A 10,201-nucleotide genomic window follows, 5' to 3' on the forward strand; every position below is an offset into this window, starting at 1 on the left:
ACTGGTTTGAATGGGAAGTTTAGAAATCAATGTTTATTTAACCACAGAAATCAAGTAATAACTAAACGTATTCAAAATGTAAACGTCAAATTGTGTTTCAGTGAAAATGACTCGCAATCTTAGGCATCACTCATTTCCTATCTCTGTTTTATTTCAAACATATTCTCAATACTTTACTCTTCACTCTTGAATTAGGCGCAAAATCCAGTCTGACTTAAGTATTGGAAAATCACTCAAATCAGCCAGATGTCACGCAAATAAAATGTTGTTCAATACATCCAATTTAATAATTGAAAGAATCCATTGAATGACGTCCTGAGACCTTGGTGTGTTGTTATCGGGAAGTGCATCGGTGTATCAGCCCGAAAATGTCTACAGAAAAAGAAGAAAGTGTGAATATTAATGATGCGGTGACCACGGAGCCGAGTAAAGAAAAACGCATCGGATGCGCTCATTACAAACGTCGTGCAAAGTTCGTGGTAAGTTATAGATCACAAACAGATGCTAATTAATCGATATTGGTTGATTAATATGGTTTTTGTGTGATAGCCGGGAACAAAACAGTCGTGGTCTATATATAAACATAACATCGTAGAAGTCTCCGATATATTGACATGCGGACATGAGAAACAAAGCTCAAGTCAACGAACCGAAAACCGCGGGTCATGCTTTATTTTTACAACGATATAAAGAAAACTTTACATAACTTTCTCCCAATATAAACTTGCACTATGTGGCACTATATTAAATGCTTGAAGCCTATCAATTAGTCAGAATTATTATCTAAGGAAGACCAAATGTTTTATTCCACTTGAATCCTTTCCGATTTTAAATATAGAACTTGGAATGTTTTGCTCTTGAAGAGTTCTTTGTTCATTAAGTTCATAGTTGTGGATCAATGGTATTATAGTTTATGGTTTATTTGATCTGTGAGTCATTGCCATATGTTGGATATTTCTCAGTTGCCTCGTTGGTCTAGCTGTCGCAAGTGCGGCTGCTGAGCACGAGGTCTCGGGTTCGATTCCCGAGTCGGGCCGAAATCGCTTTGTGGGTTTTAGAAGACTTTCACATAGCAGCCCGGAGCCTGTAAGGTGGTGATTGATACACCCGTGCATCGGAGAGCACGTAAATGTTGGTCCTGCGCCTGATCTCTTTCCGGTCGTGTCGGATTGTCGTCCCATCGGGTTATGAGAGTGAAGGAATAGGGAGTGCACCTGTGTCTGTGCAAATGCTCGTGCACTATAATATGTCCTGTGTAGTTGGCTAATCTCCTTACATGAGAACAGCCGCCGTAGTCGATAATCGGCTAGGAGGACATCATCATCATCATCATTTCTCAGTTGCTATGGGAATACCTGTACTCTTACAAGTTTCTGTATGTTAGAAGAATTACTATGGCTTTCTTATAATATTCAGAAGTACATACATGTAAGCCATTTTCTTAGTAATTAAGTTGTCAACTTATACTTATCATCATCTGCCTAGCCTCTTCTCAACTACATTGGGCTTCTAGTCTACCTGGATGCTGTACTAATATTTAACAAGAACCGACTGCCTATCTGACCTACAAAATAAAGTCATAACATTAATATTCATCCATTTTCATGTGAAAATTGTCACCTATTCCAGACTCCATGTTGCAACAAAGTCTATGTCTGCCGATACTGCCACGATGAGAATGAACAGCACTACTTCAACAGGAAGTCGGTCACAGAGCTCATCTGCACCGAGTGTGACAAGAGACAGAAGGTGCAGGAAGAGTGTGAGAACTGTGGAGTAAGGTTCGGAAAGGTTTGTACTGAATTTTAACATGTATTGTTATTTTGGACCCGTAGATATCACAGAAAGACATAATTCTTCATGATAATAAATTGCAAATTCTTTCAAAGATGCAAGCAATGGATAACTTTAACCAAATATGACTTGTTTTTTGATGTTCTTACCTGTTAGGGTTAGGTAGTGCTTGTGTTTGGGGACAGGTTATTTAAAAGAAAAACAAGTTTTTGGTAAGGACTATATCAAAAAATTTTGACAAGAAAAAATATACCTAATTATAAATAAAGGACACCCCATATATTTATTGAACAACAAAAAACCACTGGCCAAAAACGTTTGTTAAAAATAGACTATGCCTGGCTTAAAAAAAATTGATCACTATAATTAAATGGTAATACAGGAATTTACACCTAACTAAACAAATGCTTGGCTAACCTTGAAACTTAATCAACTGTTTAACCAAGTAACACACACAATTAAGAATATTTGTAGTTAGTAGTCTTATCTATTGTACCCACCATATCTTTGGTGTACAGCTAAAAATAGATATGGTGAACAAAAATCCACAAGTCAACCAGATCTCGGCATTAACCTGAAGCCAGATTTTCATTATAAAAATATTTATAGTTTGGGATGTAATATATATTATAGCACAGGGTAAAATGTATGACGAGCGATACAATATTATATCTCAGGATGTAATTTATATTATATTATATCCCATAGTGAAAAGCCAGCTTTACTAGATAGGTATAAGATTTATTTTTTTAGATTGATTTTGTTTAAAGAAAAAAGTTAACCCCACCCAAGTTATCATACCTATTAATTTTTGTTATTTTTTTTTTCTATGGCGGGTTTACGAGTATAACATTATATAATTAAAACTTGTATGTATTTACTTGTAGTCTTCTATCTCAAATAAGCAAGTCAATAAACAATTCGGTTATAAAAATCCGCGGTAAATCAATTTAATCTATGACTCAAACAAACACCATTGCGTCAATGATGACGCGTGCGGCACAGCTTATAACGGAGGTTTTATCACACAATCACTGTTAATGTCGTGTATTATGACACGCAATGCGTGTGTACGGCCCTTCCTACTCAAAGTCGAAACACAGTCCAAGCTACTCAAAGAAAATTCGAAGGGTTATCAACTGTCCATTACTTGCTTATGTAGGGTGCTATGGGGTAAGATAGGGTGTCGAACTTATTCTGTGTGTTTCAATTTTGAAATATACTAACGAAAGTCTTTTCGTTATATGCAATGCCATAAAAACATTGTTTTTTATAAAGACTTTGTATAGCTGATCAATAGCCAATTTTAATTTTTTAATTACTCATTTATTTGCAGACTGGGGTCCATAGTGTTAGTAAATACATTAAAACTTATTAAACTATTGTTAGTAAATATTTTTTAAATAATACACACTTATCCAACTCCGACCTGTGTGTGCAATCTCACCCATCGACCTAACATTGGACAGTCCCACCGATCGCTCAATGCTCTGAGTATGCTGGGGGAGCTGCCGCGTATTCTATGCCTTAGAGAGGCGCAACGCTTACGCATAATTGCGTAGAAATCATCCACTCTCGCATCGGCAAACATGGCGGCTTGCAACTAATTTCCGAACTCAGATATATGGTCATCAATCTTGTGCACCTACTACACCATTAAGTTTGGTACAAAGTACATTAAACCATTTCATAAATTACCCATCCTTTGCCTTAATTACCTACAAATGTTTACAAACATTATCTTCCACAGTACACATGCCTGATCTGCAACCTATTCGACGACGACGACAAGAGACAGTACCACTGCGAGGGCTGCGGCATCTGCCGCGTGGGGGGACGCGACCGGTTCTTCCACTGCGAGAGATGCAACATGTGTCTGCCCGTGCAGCTGCAGCAAGTCGGACATAGGGTGAGGATTGATGAAATGATGCTGTGGTACACTTGTGACGTCACACGTTTTTCTTCTTTTTATGTACTCATTATGTACTGCCCCTACATCTACTACTCACTTATGTAGGTACTCAATTATTTGCTCACTTCTGTACCTACTACCTGAATGTTATTTCTTTTAGACTCTCTTATCTACCGCCTCTGTGCAGTCTTATGTATGTTGTACTCTGATAAATTCTCATCAGTATTCTCTTACGAAAGAAGGTAAACAAAACTTAGTTTTGCTCCCTGCTGAAACTGTGGTCGATTGACTGTGCGGTCACGGTTATCATACTTTGAAAGTTAAAGTCATAGTAAACAATAGTTTCAAAACTGAAACTGATCTTTATGTTGTCAGTAAAATTTTGTATATAACATGTATCTGTTAGTTTAAGGTATTTATCTACGGGCCATTGAATACGGGCCTGATAATAAAGTTTAGACAAAAATAAATTCATCAATTTTGATTTCCAGTGCGTAGAGAACGTGTCCCGATCAAACTGCCCGGTGTGCCTGGAAGACATCCACACGTCCCGCATCCCGTGCCACATCCCGGACTGCGGCCACCTGCTGCACCGGCCCTGCTTCGAGCAGCTGCTGCACTCCGGCCACTACGCCTGCCCCACCTGCCAGACTAGCATGATTGATATGACTAATGTGAGGCACATCTATTATACTAGAATATAATATAATTTATTTCTTTTTAAAAACAGTATACTGGTATTATAAAGCTGAAGAGTTTGTTTGTTTTTTAAAGTAATTTTTATCACTTTGAGATCAATAAGCCCACTTTGCATTTAATGTAAAATTCTTTCAGTTTTAGATAGCTTATTTATGGCTAGGTATTTTATCAAGGCCAGTGCGCGGATTTAGATTCTCGCGACGTAATGACACAAGTTTTCTTCTCTAAGACGAATCTTTACACGAGTTGTGCTTACTATCATCATCCTCCGAGCCTTTTCCCGACCATGTTGGGGTCGGCTTCCAGTCTAACCGGATTCAGCTGAGTACCAATGCTTTACAAGAAGCGACTGATCTGACCTCCTCAACCCAGTTACCCGGGCAACCCGACACCCCTTGGTTAGACTGGTTGTGCTTACTATAATACTTAGGTATTTACGATGTAATTTTAATTACGATTAATTTACTTCAAATCACTTTTCATGTTGAAAAATACTGATCTATGTTTATTTACCTTTCAGTTGTGGAGTTACTTAGACTCGGAAGTAGCGGCGACGCCGATGCCGCCAGAGTACGCCGACTACAAGGCTACCATACTCTGCAAGGATTGTCATAAGGTAAATATGTACCATATAACTTTCAACCTCGAAGGAACCTATTTAATTCATATATTCTGATAACTATATACAAAAACACGAAAGGCTTATCGGTACATTTAAAAGGGATGAAACATGTCATATCAAAGTTGTGTCAAAGTTTTTTTTTAAATTATTATGATGAACTCTCCTGGAGTTCATCAAGTTGAAAATGTAAAATCATAATCATCCTCTGAGCCCTTTTTCCAACTAATTGTTGGGGTCGGCTTCCAGTCTAACCGGATGTAGCTGAGTACCAGTGCTTTACAAGAAGCGACTGTCCTGCCTGACCTCCTCAACCCAGTTACCCAGGCAACCCAATACCCCTTGGTTAGACTGGTGTCAGATTTACTGGCTTCTGACTACCCGTAACGACTGCCAAGGATGTTCAATGACAGCCGGGACCTACAGTTTAACGTGCCATCCGAAGCAGTCAGTGGTGTCTAAGATATACTTAGAAAGTACATACAAACTTAGAAAAGTTGCATTGGTACTTGCCTGACCTGGTATCCAACCCGCGCTCTCATACTTGAGAGGTTCTTTGCCCACTAGGCCACCACGACTTCCAAGTTGAAAATGTAAAAATAAAACAAAATGAACGCACGTTCCATTTTATGAAATCCGTTTGTCCCTTTTCGTGAAAACATAATCGAATGCATAAACAACAATTTTAAACTTGCTGCCTGCTTATCAATATTTTTTTGTAATTCATAGATATTTTAAAATTTAAGTGTTGCTGTCATATGGACTTTTTCTTAATTTCAGATAAATTAATATTTCTAGTGAAAAAGACATACCTACATGATATAAATTGTTGTTTTTTTTTTCAGTTGTCGACAGTGAAGTTCCACGTGGTAGGTCTCAAGTGCCAACACTGCGGCGCCTACAACACTTGTCAGACCAATGGCTTTCACAAGTTAGTATACATTTTTATAGCTTTTACAAGACTGATTCAGTTTGTTCTCACAGATAGATGATTGGGAAAGATATATTTTTAGTTTACTTTTTTTTTTAGTAGACTTTTATTCTTATACTGTTTACTTACATGACGCGAGTCGCTGCGATAAGCAAATTTTACGCAACAGTGGCTTTAAGTGGGGAAGAAATTTACGAGTGGGGGCCCATAATGTCACTTTTAAATAAAAGTCGTTGTTATTTATTTGTGGAAATATAAGTGTCGATTATTTTTTTGCTTACCCAATGTATTCATTCATTCACTATGCCTGTTGCAGGGACTCAAACACAGCGCAAGCGGGCGACTCATCGACCGCGACATCCACATCGACCAGTCGCAGCGGCTCGTCCTCCGCCACCTTCCCCGAAGCCCGTGACGAGCCGCAGCACGACCTACCCCAAGCCAACCCGCTCGACGAACCGCCGCAGGCTTGACACATCGTGTAGTCCTCACGACTAATAGTCGCACGACTTTTTGTCGCACGACTAGTCGCAGCGGTTCGTCGGCTGTCATCTTCTCTGAGTCGCGTGATACGTCGCAGCAGGCTTGATACCGAGGAACATGCGCTTATTAGTCGCATGCACGACTAATAGTCGCAAGCGCAGGCTTAGAGTTACCGCACATGTTTCCACTCGCACTCTGAATCTGAATCCTTTATATTTGCGTGATATCTATAAATCCTTCAATTTTCTTTCTAATCCATTGACTCTTGAAGTAAGCTGACTACGCAAAATTTTCTTCTCCAACGAATGTACTTCCAAACACCTAACTTCATACACACGAAGATACATCTTTCAAATTCTTGTCAAATAAGTTTGCGTCTCCGAAGTTAGCTATTAATTGACGCCTCGCGCATACACTGTAGTGTTCGGTTCATATATTTTGACTATCGTGTAATCATTAGTAGCTATCTTCAGAGTAGAAAACTTACTCGATAAAAGTTAACACCATTCGCAACTGCCAGTAGGAGTATGTGCGGCGAACCTTATACGCGGTGATGATTTATGTATATTTTTAGGCTCAAGTTCACCGACTACAGAAACTTGTTTCCTGAAAACAACTGTTTGTTAGCTATAAATATTCAGTTCACGTTAAATATTCAAAGTAAACAGTTTTTAAAAAAAAGGCACGTTTTTGTTGTCGGTAAATTTGGGCGTTTATCGGACGTCAGAGCCGACTAATATTAACTGTCCACTGTTATTTTATATTGTTAATAAATAAGTCGGCAATTTCTATAAGTTGATGTAGTAATTTGACATATCTTTTTATCAATTATTATTATATTTATTTGGAAATTATATTGTGAATTTAAAGAATTTTTTAATATACGTCGGACTTATGTCTCTAAAGCACAGTTTTGTCTTTTAATCAATAATATTATAAAGCTGAAGTTTGTTTGGTTGATTGGACGCGTTAATCTCAAGAACTACTGGGCCGATTAGAAAATTTGTTTCAGTGTTATATAGCCCATTTATCGATTCGCTTGAGCGAGCTAAACTCAGGAACTACTAGACCAACTTGAAAAATTCTTTCAGAGTTAGGTAGCTTATTTATCGATCGGTTACCATTTTATCTGGGTGCGCGGAGTAGTTGCTACGAGATGCGAGTGAAACCGGTGTCAGAAACTAGTAAAATATAATTCGATACATGATATTAGTGCCGTGGCTGTGTCAAAAAAAAGTTCAGGATTATTTCTTCATATTATATAATTCTTGTTTTATTTCGTTTGATAGATAAATTACGCCAGTTTTGCAGTTGTCATTTTAATCCATGGTTTTTTTCTGGACTACATTTTATATACTCACATATTCTCAACAGTTTTTCTTCCATTTAATCAATAAGAAATCGATTTAATGAAATATCACAGCTGAATGCATTCTGTCCAATATATTATCTATTTATAGCAAAGCCACACATAGGTGGCGCCACTTTTTATAATCACAACCATAAAATTAAAAGTTCTTCAGTAAAAATAATCAATATTTTGTAATATAATGTACATACACATACATACAATTTAATTAATTAATCTCATAGGTTATATTTTCCAAAAAAAAAATATTGTAACTCTTTCTAGGTTTCCAAAAAGGTAGTCAATTTTATATACATGTTAGACTTTCAGGTTTTTCATAGATGTGAATAGAAAGTACTAGTAGATTAGATTTCGAAGCTCAAATCAAAGCATCATCATATAATAAATAAAACCTATCCTCTGTGATTTTAACACATTATATATTAAAATAATTGGAGTTTCATCATTCATTACGATCATAATGAACGTGCCTTGATCAGCCCGAATAGGAACGCATCCAAGTTACTAAAGGCGTTGATATCTTTTAGAGCGCTTTGATAAGATCACTGGTACGACGGTAATTACCTGAATGTAGATATAGTTCTCACCAAACTGTTTGTCGTCACAGATTATTGCGGGAGTCCTTGCCCACAAACCATTTTTAGGTATATATAGGGTGGAGGACAGTTGCGGACCGCCGTTGAGTTTCGCGAGAACTGTATTCGTACTCCTGAACTATTTTAGCAATCGACATTTCAGATTAATTACTATATGATTTTATAGGTCAGGATAGTGAAACAATGAGTTTTGATCATCACGTTCGTTTTAAAGCAATAATAGTAGGATACTTTGTATAAAACTAAAATATTGTTAACATGTTCTCATGTAGTTATTAAAATTAACTGTTTCGCTGTATCTCCCATAGCTATAGAATATTGCTAGATTTCTTCCGTTTTTAATCAATACAAATTTCTATGCCTAGCTTGATTAAATTGAAAAAGAAACGCGTGTTAAAATACCTATATTGTGATATTTATAGCCGGGCGGGAGTGATGTTCAGTTCTCATGGAATTAGGCAGGATTTTTTCTTCGTAATATATGTATTCTATTTATGTGATCCTGGAATATTGATGTGTATAAATAATGTTATTTAACTCAAGTTAGGTCCCGTTGGTTTAGTTGTCGCAACTGCTGTAGACGGGGTCTTGGGTTTAATTCCCGAGATAGGTAAAATCGCTCTGTGGATTTTATAAAGCAACCTGTTGTCTGGAAGTCAATAGTGATACATCCTTGAGGATTACGCGATACAGAGCATAGAGAATGCACCCGATTCTGCGCGTACGCATGTGCACTATGATACATCCTGCGCAGCTGGCTGATCTCCATCAATAACAGCCGCCTTGGCCGATAATCGGCCAGGACACTTTTATAAGCTGAAGGCAAGTTAATAGTTTTTATATAACTTAAAGTTATGGTAATATCATTCTGTTTTAAGTTTATGGGGTAAAATCCTGGCTAGAACCATGAAGTTTTTAAATCCGGCTGAATACCAGATCCTAGCCTTATTTAGTCTAATATATTTTTTAATAAGTCCTCCAATACTTGTATGAGTGTGCCCCACGCAACTTATCACTGTCTGTATATGTATGTATTTACTATTTATGTTCAGCCGTTTTGTATTTATGAAGTCAATCAAGACAGACGGTTTTACTGTTTTTTTTTTATTCTGATATCTTTTTCTTGATTTCTGTGTTAATGGCTACCGTTGAATTAAACGTGATAAAAGATACTGTTTTACTCGCATTTTTCTATTGTTAGCATACATCTTTGGTGAACTGATGTTGCAGGATTTTTTATGAGTAGACATGTATATGAAATACTTACACTGATTCTTTGTATACTTAGTTGTCTGTTTTTTGTTCTACCAAGAGGATAAAATTATTACAGAGAGAGAGGATTTGGATGAAACAAGGTGTGTTTCATCCAAATCGAGTCAGATTCCAACCCAAAATATGTATTATGTGTTCGTAGGTAGATAATAATTATGTCGTTAAGCTAATTACATCACTGTATTTGACTTGGATTCATTGCTACATATTCTTTTTTTATATAAATCTATGGGCTTTATTAACCTTTGTTTGACCATCCATCAGGGATTGGCAAAACTTCTGTAAAATAAGTTTCAATCTATGAATTAATTTAATGTTATATTGTTCTAATATATTGTTGTGTTGCGTATGAACAGATAAGGATGCATCGAATAAATGCGATATTTATAAAGATATTGTTGTTTCTATTTACAAACACTTTTAAAAAGATGCATGAAGAGGTAAATACTTTTTTGAATAGAGAAATGATCTCAGCACTGTCTGATTACGATTTAATGGGGAAGAGTTGATAATAAAAAGCTATATA

The 10,201-nt window shown here is 36.8% G+C and overlaps 1 protein-coding gene across 1 annotated transcript; it reads left to right on the forward strand.

Annotated features, from left to right (window-relative positions):
- The first annotated feature begins 224 nt into the window (after positions 1-224).
- Positions 225-7,348, forward strand: LOC124637944 (RING finger and CHY zinc finger domain-containing protein 1). Its single transcript, XM_047174688.1, has 7 exons — positions 225-479; positions 1,630-1,791; positions 3,545-3,703; positions 4,198-4,380; positions 4,926-5,021; positions 5,870-5,955; positions 6,272-7,348. The coding sequence occupies exons 1-7, from the start codon at positions 369-371 to the stop codon at positions 6,426-6,428; spliced, it is 954 nt and encodes a 317-aa protein (XP_047030644.1). The 5' UTR covers positions 225-368; the 3' UTR covers positions 6,429-7,348.
- The last annotated feature ends 2,853 nt before the right edge of the window (positions 7,349-10,201 follow it).

The sequence above is a fragment of the Helicoverpa zea genome, chromosome 17, assembly GCF_022581195.2.
Source record: "Helicoverpa zea isolate HzStark_Cry1AcR chromosome 17, ilHelZeax1.1, whole genome shotgun sequence".
NCBI classification, from domain to species: Eukaryota; Metazoa; Arthropoda; class Insecta; order Lepidoptera; family Noctuidae; genus Helicoverpa; species Helicoverpa zea.